Raw genomic sequence first — 23,930 nt, 5'->3', positions numbered from 1 at the left:
TGACAATCATGGTTGTTTTCTGTTATGCTGAGAACTGCTGATCGACGTCCATGTCAGCTCCTGCTCATTCTTTCTGAACTAAGGTTTGATGTCCGGTGACGGTTTGGCTGCATTATCTGGTTTGTTTAGCTGAACATAAATGTGCCATCATACATGGAGCTGTCTTTGGGTAGTTGGGTATGATTTATCTCTGTCATGAATCAACAACCTGAAAACTTCTCTTGACTCGTTGTTATTGACTCAGAGACAATTGAGTCGGGTCAACTCGGAGACTCGACCCATCTCAATTCAGTATTTAATATTTACAAATCAGAAATATTAGGTAGAGTGGTAGATGTTTAAAATAGTTGAATTTAGTACAAGTAATATAAAATAGATCCGGCACCAAAAAGCTGAACTATGTGCTGCTTCAGCACTTCTTTCTGTAGTAGAGATTGTGTTTGGTTATATCCTCTATATTTTTGTCAGGGATTCCATTGTGACTCATCAAGTGACTCCATTCGAGTCACTGCAAATCTTGTTGAGTCGATTGAGTGATCGACTCAGCTTGATGGGTCTTCTTGAGTTGGGATTGAGTCAGACCCACACCAAGTTTTGCAACTGCTCTGCTTGAAATCTTGCCAAGTCGAGTTGCTCGAGTGAGTTTTAGAATTATGATCTCTATTACCATGGTTGGGAAACTTCAATATGACATACCCCTCGGGAGGAGTCGGGTCTGGGGTCAGAGGCAGCCTGTGATGGGCCCAGCTATTGCTTGTGCCAAAAACTCATGGTCAGGCCCAGCACATTTAGCATTTGGTCCTTAACTTTTTGCACTAACTACACCCATAAACATATAAAGAGGCCTGTTTCTAGGCCTCCATCAGGCCATAGAAGCCAATGTTTTGAACCTAGGGACAGGTTTAACCAGTTTATTGAGTGGCCTTCAAGATCATGCCCACACCTGGCCCGTAGGCTTCACGCCTGAGCCTGACCTACATCTGGCCGGGCCCAGAACCCGACATGCCAGCCTGACCTACATCTGGCCGGGCCCAGAACCCGACATGCCAGCCTGACCCATTGATCATGATTCTAATGCTGGCTCAGGGCCAGCCCAGACATGAAACCCCAATTGAATACTTCGCCCCAAAAAGTCAATCTTGAATCCAACCCATGGCAGGTCTTAGATTCCTGTGAGTTGCAAATACATTTTGAAACCGAACACGATCGCCAGAAATCCCGGTTGTGAGGCAATGGAAAATAGAATCTCCCAATATACGGCTATGATCAATCTAAAGATGACTAGCCATTTAAGATATCATTTACAAGGAAAACCCACTTTAAAGAATCCGAGCTTCTCGTGGAAAACCAAGAAATTGCATTCCTCGAGTCACTTTCACAATAAGAAGGCCGTGAAATTGGTCTTTAAAGTGAGCTAACCCCACTTTGATTTTGAAGATCTCCATCTTGGAGTCACTTTCACAATAAGAAGGCCGTGAAAGTGGCCTTTATAGTGAGCTGACCCCACTTTGATTTTGAAGATTTCCACATGACTCGAATCAATACTCCCTTCCAGGTGTGAGAAAGCCAACTTGATCTCCCTAAAGTGGACACAAATCACCCCACCAACCCTCGAAATTCCAGTATTCTCAGAAAGCTCCCGTCAACATTTGGGCCTCTTTGGATATTGGGAAAAAATCTCATAAAACTCTCAAAATAGTCACCCTATATTCTGTATGTTAGGATTTGACTTTTGGGTAATGGTTATCTATTGAAATCTAATATTTCCTTTATTATCCAAACATTGCGAAACATTCCATCATGGGAAAACTCATCTATGTTTTTTTTTGTCCTTTTCTTTTCCTACTATCCAAACAGGTACTTACACTGCCTGGGAGGAGGACAAATCGAAGAAGACCAGCCTCTTAAGGATTATCATAACACTCTGGATAACTTCAATTCAACGAATTTGAAGGCTGACAGTCCTTGTCCATAGACCAACTTACAAGAAGAAACTCCATATGCACACCAAGTACCGAGAGATTGATAGTTGAAAATTCTACTATTGCTTTCCTTCCAAATATTCCACGTAATACGTCCACAAAACTCATCCCCTAGGGTTAAATGGGCCGCTTGACCATCCTATCATAACCTCCACTGCCAAGGAGAGGAGCACCCAAGATATATTGAACAGATGGAAGAAAAAAGCCAAAATCTCCCTAGCTGTATCGCAATGTAGAAATATTTGATCTATTGATTCGACATCTTTTCGACACATAATACATACTAGAGAGGGAGGTTGGGAAACCACACACTTTTCACTTCAATGTACAAATAAATAAGATTAATAACATAAAAGATTTAAAGGATGAAAATCACTTCTAAGACAAACAAGCAACATCAAACACGTAGGATGCAAGGGACACTAAAATTTTTTATGTGGAAAATCCTCTGATGTGAAGGAAAAAACAACGGGACCTAGTCCAGCACAAATTCACTACAATAGAAATAATGGAAGCACAATCATCAAGAGACATTTCTTAGATACCGAAACCATATCACCCAAAGGTGGATTACATGCAATAATGAAGGAAACAAATCTTTCACCAACTAGGGTTAGTAGAAAACTCCCAACAAAACCCTTTGAGAAGACAATCGAAGAAACCAGCATTGTGGATGGACTTTTATGAACCTGGATGCGAAGATTTCAGTGGTAGAATGCTCTTGTTCTTTCTCTCCTACAAAACCCCTTCTCTTTTCTTATTTTTCCTCTCTTTCTCCAAGAAAGAAAGACCACAAATGTTGCTAGAACTCTCTTAGCAACAGGCATCTTTTCTCTCATTTTACTTGCTTGGCCAAAAGACCAAAATACCCCCACACACTTGGAAATAAAAGGCTACTTAGGCCCACCCATGTGGGTCCCACCTCCACATGAGGAGGGACCCCAACAAGAAATTCCTCCATTGCAAGTGAACCCAACATGATAATCTTGTTCGCAACTGGTGTCCAACAGAAAGCTTCAACTTGAGGGCACAGGACCCCACACATCGAAGAACTGATGATTGCTGGGCTTACTAGGCTGAAAACCTTTATGGAACTCTTATGCCGAAAACTTCCCATGAGGGGGTGCTGCTACGCCGCCAGAGAAAATGCAACACAATAGAAGAGTTCGCTCCGCCGCGTAAGAAATGCGTAGATTCTCCTTGTTTCTAAGGAGGTAAAACTCGTTGAACAGCTTGACGACGAGATTCTCCAAAGGCAGAAATGTTTGAAATCCCTCAAGCTCTTCTTGAAGATCAAACTCCACACCAGACAACCACAGAACATTTGTAAACCAGCCTTCGGACAAACTTCCTTTCCAAAAAAATCCTAGAAACTGCAAACGTAACATAACCCACCCAAAGATCCCCTCAGAACCAGAATCTATCACCAAAACCAATCTCAAATCTTATTAGTTAGGAACAAACATCCTCCAAAGATTGTGACGAATTTTCTATCCAAAGGATGAAAGTTTGGTATCATCAAACATGCCTCGTGAATTAAAGAGATCTTTTGTTCGCATCTTCCCTCACAGTTAAAAAGAAGGAAAGTGGTGCATTTCATTCTGTCGATCACCCAAGCACTCTTAGCAGGAAAGAGAGATTTGGGTGATGTTCTAAGAAGTCGAAACCTTAGTTAATGGAAGAAACATGGAGCGGGAATGAAACCTGCAATAGAATGGGGAGGTTGGAAAGTAAGCTATTATAAAATCCAAAATCCCTAGGAATAGCAAAATTACAAAGCAAAGCAGCACCTTGAGTAGAAGACTCATCTGATTACGCTCTCTGCAATCTTGATGGTCTTGTGAAGTCTATAGCTCGTCAGTGAAAGCCCTTGAGATGGATTTCGTCTACCTGCCAAACTCCATTCTCAATGTCAATGATTCTGTAAGCAAAGAGATACTATCCTAATTTCACCAATAATCATTGCACGAACAAAACCCGTCTTTGAAGTGATGGAAGCGAACCCGATCCCTCACAATTATCTCTCGACTGAAAGCCTTTGAGATGAATTTCGTCAACGAATGGCAATCTTTACACACCCTCAAATTCTTCACGACTCGAAGAGTCATGCCCTCTGGAGTTTTAGCCAATCCAAAGGCAATCGCCAGCTTCTCGCTATGATAATGATCTGAGTCTTCTGACCATTGCTCAAGGGATTCCGGCACTGTCATTGCAAATTTCTCTTCCACGTAACCCACCAAAGCTGCTCGATGGATCATCTCCTTCAACTTCTGGTGAATTTCTTCGTAATCATTGTGTGACTTATCACCCACGACAAATCTACGAATGCTGCCCTTGACCTCGATCCAGCTCCAACCAGGTGTGGTCTTGATTCCTTGATCCTTAATCAATTTTCTCATCCTTACTACACCTTGCCAGTTCCCCGCTTCAGCATACATTCTACAGAGAAGAATGCAGTCCCCTGCATTACTAGCCTTGATCCGAACAAGATTCGTCATAGCAGCTTCACCCATTTCCACGTTTTGATGGATCTTACAGGCACTTAGCAAGGTCCGCCATAGGACAGGATCTTCACCAGAAGGCGAGTTCCTAATCATTTCAAGCGCACTCTCAAGTTTGCCGGCACGTCCAAACAAGTCCACCATGCACCCATAATGCTTAATTCCGGGCTTCAGATTGAATTCAGAGCTCATCATGCGAAAATACTCGGCACCTTCCTCGATAAGGCCTTGGTGACTGCACCCACATAGCAACCCAAGAAATGTGACGGAATTTGGCCTCAATCCAACTGCCAGCATCCTCCTGAAATACGATGTTGCCTCATCACCATGACCGTTAACTCCCAATCCAACTATGATCGAATTCCATGTAAGCACATCTCGCCTCCGCATCCTGTCAAAAACCTGGCGAGCCCCATCCAAGCTGCCGCACTTTGCATACATATCAATAAGAGCATTACCCACAAACACATTGTCCAAGAATCCATTTTGATCAGCAAATCTATGCATTCTCAGACCAAAATTCAAGGCCCCCACATGGGCACAAGATGAAAGCAGTCCGACGACAGTGAATTCATCCAAACCCAAATCCAAAATTTTCATCTCATCATAAATCTTCAGTGCATCATCATGCAATCCCGCTTGAGAATAACAAGAAATCATCGCATTCCAGGCCACCAAGTCTCTCGCACTCATTTCGTCGAACACCCTCCTTGCCATTTCAATTCCCTCATTCCCACCATAACACCTCATGAGATTCGTGGATACCATGACATCCGACGCAAACCCAGTTCGGATAATCGATCCATGAACCTCTCTGCATTTCTTCTCGGCCGTCGCTCTCTCACAGGCCTTGAGTAGGAACGAGAAAGTGAAGGTATCCGGGGAAGATTGTCCCTCTTCAATCATTCTATTGTAGAGGAAGATGGCTTCTAGAGGGAAATGGCTTTGAGAGTAGCCTCTGATGATAGAATTCCAAGCTGGGGTTTGTAGGTTCGGCATTTGATCGAACAGAAGGCGAGCATATCTGAGGTTTCCGGATATAGAAACTGCACAGAAACTAAGGAGCTTTAGGGAGATAGAAGGGTCGTGTCGATAACCGTTAACGAGAATTTGAGCGTGGATTTTATGAAGCCTTTTCATGCCGTTGCAACCTTGCAAGAGAGACAGGATGCTGTTGATTTTTGACATTTTTTTTTTGAAAAAACTCCAGGAATAATTACGGTTCGAATCCGAACCGTCCAAGTAGCGGGACCCACCATAGATTGGCCATGTTCTCGAAATTGGGTTGGTTAGATGGAAGCGGATTGGCTGGTGTACTGCACACCAGCCATATAGCTGCTGTAGGTACGTGTCGCTCGAAGATGAGCACTGACGCTCCTCGAGCTCCAAGTTGTACGAACGGTTCAAAGGAGATCAAAGTTACATGGGCCCACAGTGATGTATTTATTATATCTACACTCTTTATCTATTTTTAGAGATCATTTTAGAGCATTATCCAAAAAATAAATCATCCAAAGACCATCTAAGCCACATCACAAATAGCAGCGGAGATAATGATTTTCATATATAAACAAGTCATAGGGCCTATTATTATGTTTATTTTTCATCCGATTTGTTTATAAAGTTAAAAAGACCTGAATGAAGAGAAAAAATAATTTTCATATTTATTTAAAACTTCTTAACCTCAAAAAGGATTTCAATGGTGGACGTTTAAACTCCCACTGCTTTTTACAGTATAGTTCACTTGAAGGTTAGATCTGCTGTGTTTTTCGCCTCAAGCTTTAAGATAAGCTCACCAAGTGAATGGATAATTTAGATATAACACATACCTCATAATTAGACCTATGAACTTGCTAACACCAATAAAATAGATTTATATAGCCGGTGTGAGGTACACCAGCCAATCCGCTTCCTGGTTAGATAGGAAACGGATGGGCTACTCACCCCCCCGGTCAATGGTTATTAGTCGGTGGTGCTCTGTGAGCCTAAAATGATGTATTTGTCTCATCCATGTGCCAATGATGTATTTGTCTCATCCATGTCATCCATCCATTTTCTAAGATAATTTTATAGTATGAAACAAAAATTGAGGTAGATCAAAATCTCAAGTGGGCCACATGGTATTGATTGAACTCTCACAATTAAAAACTTAACAAGGCTACAAAAGTTTTGGATCAAGCTGATATTTGTTTTTTGCCTTCGTACAGTTCTCTGTGCTCTAATTTACAGGTTGGATGTCAAATAAATATTATAGTGTTTTTAATGGTAGACATTCAATCACTACTATTTTCCCATGGTGTGTTCTGCCGGAGATTTTTATCTGCTTCATCTATGAGATAACTATTAAAATTATATTTAAAAATGGATGGACGGAGTGGATAAAATATATAGATCATGATAGGTCCCACATAGCACCGACCACTAGCCACCCTGCTAGTGACAGCGTCAACAGCCAAAACGCGCTCGGTTAGATAACGCTGGTTCCCATTTACGGAAATTTGTTTGTCGCTGCGCATTGGAGCCCACATGCCACGTGGTCCGAAAACGGGGAGCGGATTTGGTCAGACCCCGGATCCACCGAGGTGAGTGTGATCCCTGACTGCGGGGCCCACTGTGATGTATGTGACTACATCTAGGCCGTCCATCTGTCATGCCGAATCATTTTAGGACATAAGACCAAAAATCAGATGGATGCAAAATTCAAGGAGGCTATTTAAGGGGCATCTGAAGAATGGTTTAGATGGAACATATAAACCCATATTCATCTTGTCCCTATAGTTTCTTGTGCTTGTTCATCAAATGGATTTTTCTGTACCAATGCTTAACATTGAGGAATGATCCCGATGGACGGTGTGGATTTGTCAGAAAGAAATGGTGGACCAATGTGAAACTTAGTTAAAGAATGTTATCCTACCCGTAGTTTTTTTCTTTTTTAACAATACACAATGACTTGGTTATTTCATACTCTCACAAGCTAGATATAAAGAAGCTTAGAACTTGTATGTGCACAACTCATCCACTTAAGTTGACTAGACCGTGGAAGCAAAGTCACTGTGCTATTGAGATAAGACCATTGAGTAATTTTCATTTTTTAACCGTCCGATAAATATTCACAATTCATTAAGAAGATGGTCCAATAAGGATGATATTAGATTCATTACATGTTTAAATTCAAAATCAATAATTTATATAATTTATTTGTGCATCATTTATCTACTCTACAGTAGTACAAAAAGTTTAATGGGATTGTCTATTGACTAAGGGTGTTGTGGGGTTAGGCCTAAAAAACCAGAATTTAGAATAGGACTATCCCAACCGATCAAAATCCAGACTAAGACATACAGGGCCCAGCCCATTGACGAGGGTTGACGATGCACGATGATGCATGTGTTGTTTTATTAAAGTTATCCATCCATTTTATCAACTTATTTTATGGCATGAGCACAAAATTAATGCATATTCGGATCTTAGATGTGCCATTAGGGGCGGCTCAAAGGGGTAGGCAGATGAGGCAACCGCACAAGGCATCTAATTATGAAGGCCCCACACGTCCTATATTATAGAAAATTAAAACTAAGAAAAAGAAAAAATGTCTAAAATTTTTAAATAAAATTTATTGGAAACCTACAAAATAGGAACATTTAAAAATTAATTTACAAAATTGAAATTGAAAATAAAAAATAAATCTTAGAAACTAGTACTATCAATAATAACAGTTTAACTCTATCATTTTTTTTCAAAATAATAGCATCATTTCTAATAAAATTTTCTCTTAAAGCCTAGGAGCACAAATACCTATTTTATTGCTAATTAAGTTCTCAAAAAATTAAATGTTAAGCCTAAATTTTATAACTTGCCTAAGGTTCCAAAAATGTTGAGCCACCCCTGTCAATCATAACATAAGAAATAATGGTGATCGAATGCTAACCATTAAAAACTGAAAGTTTTGGATCATGCTAGTGTTTGTATTTTTTCCTTTGGGTATGTTTGTGTAACCTTACCAATAAGTTAGATGGCAAATAAACATTATAGTGGGCCTTAAAAAAGGTTTTAATAATGTAATTGAAATTATTATATAATGGTGGAGTTTACCTGAGATTTGGATCAGCCTCATTTTTGGGTCGATGTCCTAAAAGTGATACGGCGAAAATGAAAAGTTGGCATGGATTTAATATACAAAATGGGAAGTTGGCATGGATTTACCCATAAACTTGGGCCCAAGAGGCTTCATGAGGTGTTGCTTCACATGGACGATTCAGATTTTGGATCCACATCACGTGTGATGGGTTTTTAAAAAAGTCCACACCAGATCTGTGTGAACTGGTGCGCAGGTGAGCGGATCAGATTTTGGATCCACATCACGTGAGAACCACACCAGATCCGTGTGAACTGGTGTGCAGGTGAATGGATCAGATTTTGGATCCACATCACGTGTGATGGTTCTCAAAAAAGTCAGATCCGTGTGAACTGGTGCGCAGGTGAGCATTTCCATATACACACACGGAAACGCCCACCTCTCACCTGTGAATCAGTTTGTACCTATTACATACAAACTTTTTTGAGAACTCATCATACGTGATGTGGATCCAAAATCTGAACCGTTCATGTGAAGCAGCACCTCTTGAAACCTCCTAAGACCAAGTTTTACTTTGATTTAGAACTTTGATGGGCCATGAAAAATTAAAACAGTTTCCTCTCTTGATTTGCATTTCTCTTTGCTATGGCCCACCAGAATTTTAGATCTGGGTGAAAATTTTCCACGTGCAGTTTCATGGGATTCCGCATCACATGGACCGTTCAGATTAGACACCCATGACACGTGTACAAAGGTGCGCACGTGCGTAGTTGCGCAGGGGAGCATGACTCTATATATATATATATGGTTAGGCTTACAGAGCACTGACAATAGGAAGGTAATATAGTAACTGCGTAGGAACTCAGATTCCTGAGGCTCCTTTCTCACCGTTTCATTGAATCCAAACAGGCCATAAAGAAATACTGCGTCCACCAGCACCAACGTCAAGAGTCGCCAGGAACGAAAGAGATGGGAGGAGCGTCTGAGAAATGGAGTCTGATAACGCCTTTCTTCTTCATTTTCCTCCTTCACTCCATTGCAATTCTCCTCTTTACCAGAGGATTTCTCCTCACACGAACCGAGCTCTCTTCCTTCAGCCAATGCTCCGATCTCTCCCAATCTCCATGCTCCCATCCTCCATCCCCCGATCCCACCGCCAAGACGACGTCTCCCTCTCTACCTCTAAACCTCACCGCAGGATCCGCCGATCGGAACGAAAAGGGACGCGGCGCTGATCGGTGTTGGACGAAGCCGGCCGTTGATCGCCTTGTGATCATCATCCTCGATGCCCTGAGGTAACCGATCCGTTTGATCAATTTACTGGAATGCAACTCTCTCCAGACAGTTTAGGGTTGTCAGTGACGCATTACTTCAGTTCTTTCAATGTCGGATATATATGTGAGCACACACACATTTGGGACACATGGAAAGTTCAATTAATCGATCTGAACGGTCCATTAGTTGCAGCATACATTTCTTGGACTGCCACACGAAAATTACACCAATCAAACAGCCTAAGCGTAAAATCCGTGGCCTATAAAATGGACGGTCAAGATGACTTGTAAAAAAGTAGGTCCAAATCCAATTAATAATTTGAACCATGTATTTGTTGGGGCTTGTTATGGTCCCAAATAATTACTCATATTAGACTGTCTTAAAAAGATCCTGTCCAATATATGTGGGTGCACACGCATAGGCACACTCGGACAGTCTAATCGATCGATCTGCACCGTCCATTTGGTGCATCTTACATTTCATGCTCTAATGCTTGAAAATCATCGAAATCAAACAACCCTAAGCATATGATCCATGGCCCATAAAATGGATGGCTGAGATGACTTAGAAGAAAGTAGGTCCAATGAATGATTTGAACCATGTATTTGTTGGGTATATTATGTTCTTGAAAGGATTACTCATATTGCATCCTAAACATCCCGTTATCCATAGCTTGGAAAATGAATGGATATAAGATGGATTGGATGGAATGTGTGCTGCAGCTAATAAATGGTATTGATCAATCAATTGGACCGCCCGAGTGTCCCATTGCAATAGGAGTACATTAATTTATAGTTCTCCAAGGAACCGGGTCATTTATCGTGCATGTTCTACTACAGTTACTGATTCTTGATAAGTCCATGTCCAGTTACATTTATTTATTTATTATTATTATTATTATTTTTTTTTAACACACGCACACACACCCCCACACACTCACTAGTGGGATTTCACCACCTATGGATACTCGAACCGTTGACCTGGTATTGAAACTCCTCAGAGTCTACCATCCAAGCCAGAGTAAGAATCCATGTCCAGTTTACTTGATTAGGAAAATTTAATGGATAATAAATCCATGTTTAGACTTAGGAATTTATGGTATGTGCAACCTTTTGGGCTACCCTGGTCCATCCGCTCTAGGTCACACCAGATGAATGGCCTGAATTGCCACAGATCCAGGTCATCTTTTCTGGTTTTATATGTTAGAAATTTTCCCTGTTATGGCTACTCCCTGGCTTGAGTGGGATTTGGAACATACTATCCCCTTACATGCAATGTCATGTGCACGCTAAATCCAGGCTGTTCAGCAGGTTGGTCCCACTCTCTATGCCGTGACTTAGAAATCAGACCGGTATTGCCTCGTGTGGGCCACCTGTGCTGCTAATCAGTTTTTCTAGCTGTTCATTTTTTAAACCTGTGTGGCCCACAGTGGCCTGGGTTTTGGGCCATGACACATGCACAATGGGTCCATCAGATGAAGGACGCTGACCCGGATGCATGTGAGAGGATAGATTTCAGATCCTTCTCTTGCAGGTAGTCATCACATTTCTCATTTAAGTTCAAGGTTGCAATTGGCTTGATTATGTAGATGATTCATTTAACGAGTCATGGGTTTCTTGAGTTCTTACATGCTGCATTTTTTATTTATTTTTATTTTTGTCTTTTTTCAGGTTTGATTTTGTAGCACCCAGTGCATTCTTCGAGGGTCAGCATCTTCCATCAACTCTTTTTATATATATATATATATATATATATATAGAAAATTTATAAGTTACTATTTGTATTTCTGGATGTAATGCATAAGTTGATTACCTCAAGAACATCTTATAGGATGGGCGATCATCCACACGTTTTCTTCCAGAGACAAAGCCATGGATGGACAAGTTACAAGTGCTGCAAAAGCTGGCCTCAGACAAAGTTTCTTCAGCTAGGATTTTCAAGGCAATTGCTGATCCACCCACGACCAGTCTGCAACGTCTGAAGGTGAATGCTCTTCTTCTTGCCTTAAAAAGCAAGCATTTCATACTGTGTAATTTTTTGTGCTTCGGATTCTGGTTATCAGTTGGAATCATATGAAATCTCATTTTCTACATGCTATAACTGAGATATGTCTCCTTGAGTTCATGATTGAGACTACCCATTTGGTTCCACCATTTTCTTCTTTAGTCTGTTGTGAGGTCTTTTTCACTGGTTCCTCATCATTGTTTTTTTTTTTTTTTTTTCGGCCATCCAGGTAAATTGATGTAGAATGGCCTAATCCAACCTTAAATGAGCATGGTATTTGAAAGGGGCAGATTCATGCAATCTTAAAAAACAAATAAATATTAGTCTGCTTTATACATTATAAACACAAGAAAGAAATAATGTTAATATAGCATTGATTAGAGCCATCCATCACAAACACGAAGTATTGAATCTTAAAATCTGAATTTAGTTGGATCCGGCGAAAGATAGAACTTTCGTCTTGCAATAGGTCCGTCTAACGATCCAAGTGGATTTTCTAATCCAGAAAAATAGAATTTCCTGGATTGCGAAATCTGGAAAATTCAGAAAAAATTGGTGGTTTTTCAAATTTAGATTTGGGTGATGGGTTTTATGTGGGGATGAAAATGGAATGAAAATCTTTTGAGATCTAATGATTTAAATAAAAAAGAAACAAGATTTGGCTTCTAGATCTAAAGATTCTAGGAGAAAAGGAAGAGCATGGGGTTAAAGAAAAGAGTACCTTGAGAAAAGAGAGAAGGAGAAAGAAGTGGAGGATGAGAAATCGTTTACCTGGGTCTTACGCCCTTTTGCAATCGCTGGAAGTCGAAGATGAAATCGTCAGAAAAAAAAAGTTTTTTTTTTTTTTCATAAACATAACATAACATGCTATATGTTTAGGGCAACCCTTATAAATTCGTAATTACATGAAACTACCAAAATACCCTACTTAAAAAATTTTTTAAAAAAAAGAAATTCGCACAAAATTGTGCACAAATTGTCTCAAAACTTAAATAAGTCAAATGTTCATAAACTAAATGCAAATTGAAAATGCCCGATGGGCCCCGATAATAGCGCCGTGAAGGTGGTGTAATGAAGGTGGGCCGTGACGATCCAACGGTCCGATCACACCATCCTCGCGATCCAACGGTCCAAATGTCTCTTATAAGCAACTTACACATATCACGAATACATGTATAAGGTCTTCAACCTCTAGAGACTCGACTCATATCTGTCATCTAACTACATTGACACGGGTAATGGCAATGCACGCCTCCTGCGTTGATATATTTTGAATGGTCTGGTGTCCGCATCAACTCCCCTTGGCTGAGAAGATCTCGATTCCGACGAGATAAAACTCTTGTGCTTTTCTAACAAATCTGGATGTAGTCGCTGCAACTCTGCTTCTGTCAACCATGTACAGTCGGATGATGGTATGTTCTTCCACTTCACTAAGTACCTTTGAAATCCACTGTCTCCAGTGGAAACAATTTGCTCATCCACAATTCCTTCAATTTCTTCTCTTATCTCAGGTATAGTAGGCATAAGTGGTGTAGGTTGGGAAGAAAATTTAGAAATTGGCCAATGGTTTGGAACAAAATTAGGGTTTATGGGATGACTTGAACAAGGCATTAGATCCTCCACATTGAATGTTGAACTAATCCCCATGCAAGGTAGAAGATTTATCACATACGCATTGGACCCAAGCTTTTTCAGAATCTTAAATGGTCCAGCACTGCGTGCTTGTGACTTCTTAATGGTACCTTGTGGGAACTGTTCTGGCCTCATCGTAACCATTACATAATCACCATCATTAATTTCTTGAATTCTATGATGTAAGTCAGTTGAAATTTTGTATTGTTCATTACTAGCATATATCCGCCTCCTAATCTCTGCATGCAACTCATGAATGTGATGGGAAAACGCATCGGCTGACTCTGAGGTCCTCTGGGTGACTGACATAGGTAACAAATCTATGGTTAGTCTAGGTTTGTAGCCACTAACAATCTCGAATGGACTCGTATCCGTAGACCTATTAACTGAACTGTTATATGCAAACTCGGCGACTGGCAGGACTAAGTCTCAAGTTTTAATGTGTTCACCCACCAAATATCGTAGTAGATTTCCGAGACTTCGATTCATAACCTCAGTTCGGCCATCAGTTTGAGGATGGTAGACAGACGAGAACTGGAGTCTCGTACCCATCATATGCCATAATGTCTTCCAAAAATAACTAGTAAACCGGACACCCCTATCAGATGCTATAGTCTTAGGCAAACCATGTAATCGAACTACCCCCTCAAAGAAAATCTTGGATATGTTGGACGCATCTGAGGTTTTAGAACAAGGGAGAAAGTGAGCCATTTTTGAGAAATGGTCCACGACCACAAAAATGGAATTGTGCTTTTTAATTGTCTTGGGAAGTCCAAGCACGAAATCCATACTGATGTCTTGCCATGGTGCGTGTGACACTGGCAATGGCGTGTACAATCCGGTATTCTGCTTCTTCTGTTTTGCCAATTGACATGTTCGACATTGCCCTAAAATTTCGGCTACGTCTTGCTTGAGACTTGGCCAATAAAATCAATCCTCCACTAGGGTGATGATCTTATCTCGACCAAAATGGCCAGCAATACCTTCAGCATGAGCCTCCCAAACAAGGAAATCCCGGAGGGAAGTGCGGGGAATACAAAGTCGGTCTCCTTTGAAAAGGAAACCATCTTTTAGCACAAACTCACTCGAACTATGCTGGGTACCTAAGAGTGACATGTATGTTCCTCCAAAATCTGGACACATGGGATACTCGTCTTTCAATTGCTCAAACCCGATAACTTTTACACTCGAGGAGTTGAGCAATGTCACTCTCGTACTAAGGGCATCGGCTGGTTTGTTCTCGATCCTGGCTTTATGTTTCAAGACAAATGAATATTCTTGAAAAAACGCTGCCCCACTTGGCATGCCTTGGGTTAAGCTTCTTTTGAGAATTCAAATACCTCAAAGCCTCGTGATCAGAAAACAAGACAAATTCTTATGGTAAAAGATAATGACGCCAATGACATAGCGATTGCACTACCGCATAAAATTCTTTGTCATAGGTGGAATACTTTTGTTTTGCCTCATTTAGTTTCTCATTGAAATAGGCAACTGGATGACCCTCTTGGCTTAGTACTCCTCCTATACCTATACCTGAAGCATCACACGCTACTTCAAAGACTTTAGAAAAATCTAGAAGACGCATGATGGGAGCCTCTATCATCTTGCCTTTAATGTCATTGAATGCCTTAGCTGCGGCCTTAGACCATATGAACTCTCCCTTTTTAATGCAATCAGTAATGAGAGCCATAATAGTGCTAAACCCTCTAATGAACCGACAATAAAATGTGGCTAAGCCATGAAAGCTTCTCACTTCATGTATGTTCCGCGGTTCAGGCCAGTCAACTATGGCCTTGACTTTTTCTGGATCTGCTCGCATTCCTACAGACGACACTATGGACCCTAAGAAGACAACCCTATCGGACAGGAATGAACATTTCTTAAGGTTCGCACATAACCTCTCTGCCTTCAGGACACTACAGACCTTCAAGTAGTCGAGATACAGCTCTTTAGTGGTACTATATATGAGTATGTCATCAAAATAAACTACCAAGAACTTTCCCATAAAGGATCTTAAAACCTGGGTTATCACACGCATAAAAATACTGGGTGCATTAGTCAAGCCAAAGGGCATGACCAACCACTCGTACAACCCATCCTTCGTTTTGAAGGCTGTCTTCTACTCATCTCCTGGGCGTATGCGTATCTGGTGATACTCGCTCTTGAGGTTTATCTTAGAAAAAATGGTGGATTTGGCCATCATGTTTAACATATCATCAAGCCTCGGTATTGGAAATCGATACTTGATCGTGATCTTATTAATGGCCCTACTGTCCACACACATCCGCCACGTACCATCTTTCTTAGGCGTTAATAGCGCTGGTACGGCATACGGACTCATGCTCTCACGGATGAAACCTTTTAGCAGGAGCTCATTTACCTGTTTATGCAACTCTGCATGCTCTGCAGGATTCATCCTGTAATGAGGAAGGTTCGGTAAAGTAGACCCCGGGACGAAATTAATGGCATGCTGGATGTCCCGCATAGGTGGAAGCTTATCCGGTAAATCCTCAGGGAATACATCACTGTACTCTTCAAGAACCAAAGTCACCTCAGGGGGTAACTCTGCATGAACCTCGGGTGTAACTTCCCTAGCCATGAGGGCGTACACCGTCGAATCATCCCCTGTCTCTTTCTCAAATTCTTTTGCATTTATGATATGTAGAGACTTCGGAATAGATTTCCTCATATCCTTCCTTGACTCACTTGTTTTCACATCCCTAGCCTTGTACGTGTGGCTCTTGGGTGGCAACGGATTAATCTTGGTTTTCTTGCCCTCATGCATGAATGTACATACGTTTGAGCGACCAAAAATTGTGACATCTCTATCGTATAACCACGGCCTCCCTAGAATGATGTGACCTACATTCATAGGTAAAGCATCTCACCACAACATGTCTTTATATGAACCGATTTGGATGGGGACTAAACACTGCTGGGACATAGGCATAGAAGACGTGTTAACCTAAGAAACCTTGTAAGGTTAAGGGTGAGGGATGGTTTTCAAACCCAAACGAGTGACTGTGCTAGCTAAGACCACGTTGGTGCAACTATCACTATTCACGATGACTTTGCAATTTTTGTCACTACTCTTGATAAATGTGTAGAAAATTGTGCTTCTGCGCCAATCATTACTCTCTTTGGCCTGCGCTAAAGCACATCTAACTACAGCTAGTGGTGCAGTCTCTGGTTCTTCTTCTTCATAATCACTAGCACCTATCTCTGGGTGATATTCCTTAGCATTTTCATTTGACTCGTCTATGACTAAGGCTTTCTCGCGAGTCTTTGCCGTGCACTGGTATGCGAAATGACCTGTACCTCCGCACTCATAACATCTCAAGTGACTACCACTGTCAGGATTGGCACCAAGGACACCTTTGCCCTTATCATCCTTAGGCTTAGGCGGTGCACTAGCCTGTGCCCTAGGCTGACTTCCAATGTTAGGTTTGGTTCCCTTAAAACCAGATCTAACAGTATAGTCTTGGGACTCAAAGCGCCTCGTGACAGGAGACTCTAGGTAAAGCTCTAACTCCTGTACAACTTGGTAAGCCTGATCCAAGTCACTTACTGCATGGGTCATAAGCTCACGCTGCAGATCCATATAAAGACCCACCTTGAAACGCGCCAGCGTCACTAAGGGATCCTCTTGAATATCACACGGCATCATATACTCCTCAAATTTTGTGATGTAATCTGCAACCGACATAGATCCTTGACGTAATGCTTGCCATTGATCTAGGAACTTTTGACGGTAAGAGAGAGGAAGATATTTTTCCTTTAATAACTCCTTCATCTCTACCCAATGTGCGACTGGGACGCCTCCTAATCTCTCGATCCTATGCTCTGTATTTGTCCAAAACAATTTAGCTTGACCCACAAGTTTCATTTTCGCAAACCGCACTTGTTGGTTCTCAGACATCTCATATCATTCGAAATAATGGTTCATATCCGCTAACCAATCAAGGAATGCTTTTGGGTCAAGACGCCCATCAAAACTAAGAGCATCTACTTTAACACTCTTTAAGACCATCTCATTGACATCATAACGGTCTTGATACTCGACAGCGGGCTGCGGATTTCGCGCCCCTCTACGTCCTACCCCTCGACCACGTGCTCCACGACCTCTACCATGATTTCCTTCCTGTTCCTCAACTACTCCCTCTACGTGAGACTGTTCATCCCCTCCAATGTCGGAGATTTCTCTTAGGGACGCTTTTATCTGATCCATACGGGTATTCGTGTTCCTAGATTGCGCCTCAATGGCGGCCAAACGTTGGTTGATCGTGTTCATCATCTTAGTCAACTGTTCCATATGGAAAATCGGGTATAGACCAAATCCTCTACAGGTCCGAGTGGGCACCTACAATAAGACTCAGCTTAGGTTTCCTAAAACACAACTCTAAGAGATTGTTTTGACACAAGACTATGAACACCAACGATCCTAACCTTTAGAATGATGTAAATGTGAAAAAATTCAGATCTAGACTTTCTTTTTTTGTGCAAATCTGAAAATTTCAAATCTAGACTCTATATGCAATGCACGAAACCCTAGAAAAAAATAAAAATAAAATAAAAATCTAGACTCTTGATAACTTGATCTAAGACAACCCAATGCAAGAAGCCTAGGCTTTGATGCCAAAATTGATTTAGGACGGCCTAATCCAACCTTAAATGAGCATGGTATTTGAAAGGGGCAGATTCATGCAATCTTAAAAAACAAATAAATATCAGCCTGCTTTATATATCATAAACACAAGAAAGAAATAAGTTTAATATAGCATTGATTAGAGCCATCCATCACAAACACGAAGTATTGAATTTTAAAATCTGAATTTAGTTGGATCCGGTGAAAAATAGAACTTTCGTCTTGCAATAGGTCCGTCTAACGATCCAAGTGGATTTTCTAATCCAGAAAAATAAGAATTTCCTGGATTGGGAAATCTGGAAAATTCAGAAAAAAATGGTGGTTCTTCAAATTTAAATTTGGGTGATGGGTTTTATGTGGGGATGAAAAGGGAATGAAAATCTTTTGAGATCTAATGATTTAGATAAAAAAGAAACAAGATTTGGCTTCTAGATCTAAAGATTCTAGGAGAAAAGGAAGAGAATGGGGTTAAAGAAAAGAGTACCTTGAGAAAAGAGAGAAGGAGAAAGAAGTAGAAGATGAGAAATCGTTTACTTGGGCCTCACGCCCTTTTCCAATCACTGGAAGTCGAAGACGAAATCGTCAGAAGCAAAAAACTCTTTTTTTTAATTTTAATTTTAATTTTTATAAACATAACATAACATGCTATAGATTTAGGGCAACCCTTATAAATTTATAATTATATGAAATTACCAAGATACCCCTACTAAAAAAAAGTTTCAAAAAAAAAGAAAAAAAAAGAAATTCGCACAAAATTGTGCACAAATTGTCTCAAAACTTAAATAAGTCAAATGTTCATAAACTAAATGCAAATTGAAAATGCCCGATGGGCTCCGATGATAGCGCCGTAAAGGTTGTAATGAAGGTGGGCCGTGACAATCCAACAGTCTGATCACACCATCCTTGCGATCCAACGGTCCAAATGTCTCCTATAAGCAACTCTTACATGTCACGAACACATGTGTAAGGTCTTCAACCTTTAGAGACCTGACCCATATCCGTCATCCAACCACATTGACATGGGTAACGCACGCCTCTTGCGTTGATATACTTTGAATGGCCTGGTGTCCGCATCATAAATCATATAACAAATGTAGAGATGACATCTATTATGATTTATGGTACCAAACCTATACTTCAGGCTTCCCTACATTATTTGCTAACATAAAAGGCCTAGTTTGAGAAAGGCACAAATAAGAATTGTGGGTTGTGTGCATTAGGATCTTAAACAACACTTTATTTGCATTTTGAAATAATTTTTTGTTTGGACGTGGCAGAATCCCACCATTTATTGTGTAGAATGGAGAATGTCAAACCAGATTGAAATGGAAAGTGAGCTTAATGCAGCAAGCAATGGAATTGAGCACAATCGGCATATCTGCCAATGGGCATTCTGCTCAACTCAGATGTAGCAACTTCCAAACATAGACTCAATTAATCAATCACTTGTTTGCATTAATATGGTATAGAAGTGTCAAAATCTTTTATCCAGTTTTTTGTTTTAATCTTTTGATCTGGATCTTTTATCCACTTTTATGACCCATGACAGAGTGGAAAGGCAGAAAATGATTCATGTAGCCAACCCCAATTGGTTGGGATAAGGCTTAGATGATGATGATGGACTGGATTACATCATCGGTTCAAGCAAGACCAAAACCAGTACATGATTGGGTAACCAGGTTACCTATAAAGGGATGCATATTTTATCCTACTTTTTTATCACTTTATTTTGCACTGCTTGTGAAACTTCAATGCATTTCCTCCAATTTTCTAACCTGTACTAATTGATGAAATGGGAACCCTTTTCGTCTTGACTCTTGAGTAACCCTATATTCCTGGAAATTATCACAGGGTTTGACGACTGGTGGACTGCCAACTTTTATTGATGTTGGTAATAGCTTTGGAGCTCCAGCAATCGTTGAAGATAATTTGATACGTCAGGTTTTATTTCAAATCATTTTCCTCCAAATTTTCATCTGGATCTGTCTTCAACATGGGATATTAGCTACTAGACTTACTTCCAGAAAATTGTATGCTAAAGTATCACTCTTATCATTTTATTTTTAGTCTCACATCTGGACATTGGATTACTTTTTTTTTTTGGAATATGCAGCTTGTTAAAAATGGAAAGAGGGTTTTAATGATGGGGGATGATACCTGGTTGCAGCTGTTTCCAGACCATTTTGAGAAATCTTATCCCTTTCCTTCCTTTAATGTTAAGGATCTTCACACGGTGTGTTTTTTTATAACCCGTAACTTATTTCTTCCACTTTCTGCTTGTTTTTCCCTTTAATTTTGTCACATATTGGCAAGTTTGAGATTTCTCTTGCAGGTAGATAACGGCTGTATTGAGCACTTGCTTCCAGCTTTGTATCAGGAAGACTGGGATGTTCTTATTGCACATTTCCTGGGTGTGGTGCGTTCTGATTCTTCACATGCCAACTCAGGAATAAATAATATATTTGATTACTTAATAGCACCAATACGCAGCAGTTTGAAGCTGTTAGATGTCATGATTAAAAAGCTGGCATTTTGTTACAGATTTATGTTTTCTTCGTACTATGTAGCTGATGCAGACAACACTACAACATGGAATGAGTATTCCGTCTGCCACAGTTAATTTATTGGTTCTAGAAGCTTCTCACAAGAAATCATTTGATTGGGACTTGAGAGTTATTTCTCCTTGTGGTGCTTCATATTATTCATTATTCTTATTATTATTTTCCTTTTTTGCTTTCAGTCAGGGTGTTGTTGGATTGTCATAATGTCCTTCATGTCGTGCTATATATAGCACCTTCATGATGACTTTCTCACTAACAGAGCAACATGCAAAAGCATAGTGTAGTGGCGAACTGACGATGATGCCATAAAATGACTTGAGGGCCTATAGTAGGATACAAAATATAGGGCTTGGGACATCTACCACAAAGGCACAGCCATTACAACTTCTCCAAGCAATCAAATCATGGTATGAGAAAATGAACAATTAGTGGAGTTTTTTCCCCTCATGGACATCTTCACCCTTGTCAATGCCAAAAGACAAATGAAGTGAAGCGAAAAAAGGTGTAATGATCACACCTTCGCAGCAAATGTTCATACCACAGTACGTTTGTGTCCTGCTCCCAGATATATCCTCAGCGACTTTTTGGATTCATGGAAAGCATGGGAAAGGAAACATTTTTCCTCGTTTTATTTTCAACAATATTTGGAGTGATTGAAGATGGACAATGGAACATGTGGCACATTGGCGCATGTGGAGTGCTTTGCACATGTGGGGTGCAAGAGAATATGAATGATGGTACAGGTGGGGAACAAGAGAAGATTGATGGTGTCACATGTATATTAGCACACGTGGGATGCTTTATGCATGTGGGTTGCAAGAGAAGATGGTGACTGACACATGGCACATTGGCACATTTGGCATAGTGGCATGTGGAACATAATTGAAGATGGAAAATGGCTCATTTCCCACATTGGCACATGTGGTATATGTGAGGCGATTGAAGATGGATGGTGGCACATTTGTGCATAACCCTTAAGACACCCTTTTTTTCCTTCCATTATGGGAAAAATGCTTTTCTTAGGGTTGGAGGTGAGAAATAAATTTATTTATTTTCCAATAAGGATAGAAAGTGGGAAATGGTGTTTCCCACAAATTTCTACAAAGAAATGGCTGACAAACAATGGAAAGTGAGTTTCATGGGAAACAAATATTTTTTTTTCCCTTTCTTGTCTATGAATCCAAACGGGCCCTAAGTGTCAGCATATAGTGAAGTGTGACTTCAACAGCTCATACTTACAGCTTGGAATCACCTGAGAATTACTCTTGACTCTTGAACCAACATAAGACAGATTTGTTGATTTTTATGATTGGTAAACTTACTTGTGGCCTGATTCGAGTTGCTGTGATGGTCACTAAACATGCTATAGGTCCACTTTACAAGTTTTGTGGACTTGTTACACAGATCCACAAACACTGAAATACACACAAGCATTACTTTTGGGCATCAAATTTGCCTGTTTTCCCAGCGAGTAGTCTAGATGATATATTATCTGGTTTTATTATGATTAACTAGCCAATGGTCACTGAATTGCTACTCAGGAGCTTCAGTTCATTTTGGATATATTTCTTTGTTCCTCCCAACAAATTTTTTTTTTTCAAGCTGAACATTACCATGATCTATTATTCTATTCAGGATCATGCAGGCCATATCTTTGGAGTTGATTCTACTCCAATGATAGAAAAGTTGGAGCAATATAATGTCATTCTTGAGGTAAGTCTTTTTTATTTCTTTACCTGAATGGTACAAGAAGTAAGTTTCTTAAATTTCATATCATTGCGATGCTGGCTTTGCTTTATCAGTGTTATGTTTTCTAAATATATCTTTTAGGGAATGTCTGGTAACACTGAGAATGTATTTCAATTACCAACCATGCTTTATCCATTCTAGTCTTTACAAACAACTCAGCAAATTGGTGTTTGTATGGTGGATGAACCTGGCAGGATTCAGAGGAAAAAGTTGTTTTTTTTTTTTTTTCCCTAAAATTTTTCTTGCCGTGGTTTTGCTGTCTTTCATCCACTGCATGACATCATTATGTTGAGCTCTATGTATGGAGTGGGACTAGCACATGTCATGCCTTTCATTGACATATTTTCTCACACGAATCACCAAACACATGCTAAATTATTGGTGCATATTGGTTCTGATGCCCAAAACTCACTGCTTGACTCAGGACATGGCTGAGTTGAAAATGTGTTGCCAGGCACCGAGTACTAACTCCAAACTCATCATAAATGAACGAGGCTATGTCAACCTGGCTGATTTATTTTATTTTATTTTGGCTGGCGAGTTAACACAGCGAATTTGAACTTTGAAGCTCGAGTCAAGGTTTGGTTTCAGAACACTTTGTTTATCTGGCAACAGCCTATCATAAAACTTACAACGGCAAAGATATTTTGAACAAGACGAGATATGGGAAATTATTTGTGAGATGGATATGAATGGAGCTCCGAGGTCTGATGGTTTCACTTTGTCATTTTATCAAGATTGTGGGGACATCACCAAGGACGAGGTTATGAATTTTATGTGTGAATTCCATGGCAAGGCCATCTTGAATAAAAGTCTGAATGTTTTTCTTCCCTCACTACTCTTATTCCAAAGATCGAGGGGGCTGAGGGTATTAAGCATTTATGCCTATTATGCTTGGTAGGAAGGGTTTACAAGATTTTGTGTAAAGTTCTTTCCTTGACATTAAGGGAGGTAACAAGTCATTTTATTTCCCCCCAACAAGGGGCTTCCATTAATGGCTCGTTTGAGAGCTTGTATTTGATACGAATTGGAGTTCAAATCACAATTATCATGTAATCGATGTGAATTGGAATTCTCAATTGTGTTTGGCAACCTATAATTGGAATCTATGGTAATCCAAATATTGCGTTTGGTAGCCTGTAATTGGAATGCATTAGAATTTTGTAGTATATTCATATGAACTTGAATTTCATTAAGTAAATCAACTTTAATACCCAAAATTAGTGTATATGTGTGACATTTGATAAAAGTGATTGTAATAAGAGTATTGAGATATATACTTTGGCAAAAAATGAGGATATTCCGAGGCTGAGGTAGGCTACAAAAGTGGGACCACTAATTCTAAATGTTGAATTAATACCTCATATTTTTCAACATGATGAAACCTATCATTTTATGGCTAAGTATCCACACACCATGCTAGTTAGGAATAGAAAAATAGGAAATTGAATTAAGAGCCATTACTTATTGCAATCAATCCTTCAAATTTACACGCAATTGTGTTAA

At 40.1% G+C, this 23,930-nt stretch overlaps 3 protein-coding genes across 8 annotated transcripts in view; 1 reads left to right on the top strand and 2 right to left on the bottom strand.

The window, feature by feature from the left end:
* Window positions 1–2,318: 2,318 nt before the first annotated feature.
* On the bottom strand, window positions 2,319–3,637 carry LOC131243816 (uncharacterized). The gene is made up of 2 exons (XM_058243409.1): window positions 3,511–3,637; window positions 2,319–3,355 (listed from the first exon to the last, which is right to left on the bottom strand). Exons 1-2 carry the CDS (start codon window positions 3,580–3,582, stop codon window positions 3,080–3,082), a joined length of 348 nt encoding a protein of 115 aa, XP_058099392.1. The 5' UTR covers window positions 3,583–3,637; the 3' UTR covers window positions 2,319–3,079.
* On the bottom strand, window positions 2,394–5,949 carry LOC131243815 (pentatricopeptide repeat-containing protein At3g56550). 3 transcript variants are annotated; one of them, XM_058243407.1, is made up of 3 exons: window positions 3,986–5,949; window positions 3,773–3,872; window positions 2,394–3,686 (listed from the first exon to the last, which is right to left on the bottom strand). In XM_058243407.1, exons 1-2 carry the CDS (start codon window positions 5,669–5,671, stop codon window positions 3,840–3,842), a joined length of 1,719 nt encoding a protein of 572 aa, XP_058099390.1. In that variant the 5' UTR covers window positions 5,672–5,949; the 3' UTR covers window positions 2,394–3,686; window positions 3,773–3,839. The 3 variants fall into 3 exon arrangements, with proteins under 3 accessions (XP_058099390.1, XP_058099389.1, XP_058099391.1); XM_058243406.1 differs by having other exon boundaries at window positions 3,773–5,949; XM_058243408.1 differs by having other exon boundaries at window positions 2,394–3,872.
* Window positions 5,950–9,461: 3,512 nt separating this feature from the next.
* Window positions 9,462–23,930, top strand: part of LOC131243812 (uncharacterized) — a 53,216-nt gene continuing 38,747 nt past the window's right edge. The window contains exons 1-7 of one of the 4 annotated variants that reach the window (XM_058243401.1): window positions 9,462–9,853; window positions 11,504–11,538; window positions 11,695–11,816; window positions 19,966–20,055; window positions 20,228–20,347; window positions 20,447–20,530; window positions 22,311–22,388. In XM_058243401.1, the coding sequence (XP_058099384.1) occupies window positions 9,528–9,853; window positions 11,504–11,538; window positions 11,695–11,816; window positions 19,966–20,055; window positions 20,228–20,347; window positions 20,447–20,530; window positions 22,311–22,388 (855 nt within the window). In that variant the 5' untranslated portion in view covers window positions 9,462–9,527. Of the gene's footprint in view, window positions 9,854–11,503; window positions 11,539–11,663; window positions 11,817–19,965; window positions 20,056–20,227; window positions 20,348–20,446; window positions 20,531–22,310; window positions 22,389–23,930 lie in introns of all 4 variants that reach the window. The other 3 variants (XM_058243404.1, XM_058243403.1, XM_058243402.1) reach the window with 3 other exon arrangements.

The sequence above is a fragment of the Magnolia sinica genome, chromosome 4 (genome assembly GCF_029962835.1).
Source record: "Magnolia sinica isolate HGM2019 chromosome 4, MsV1, whole genome shotgun sequence".
NCBI classification, from domain to species: Eukaryota; Viridiplantae; Streptophyta; class Magnoliopsida; order Magnoliales; family Magnoliaceae; genus Magnolia; species Magnolia sinica.
Note: the sequence above shows the minus strand (reverse complement) of the source record. Positions and strands in the feature narration are given on the sequence as shown.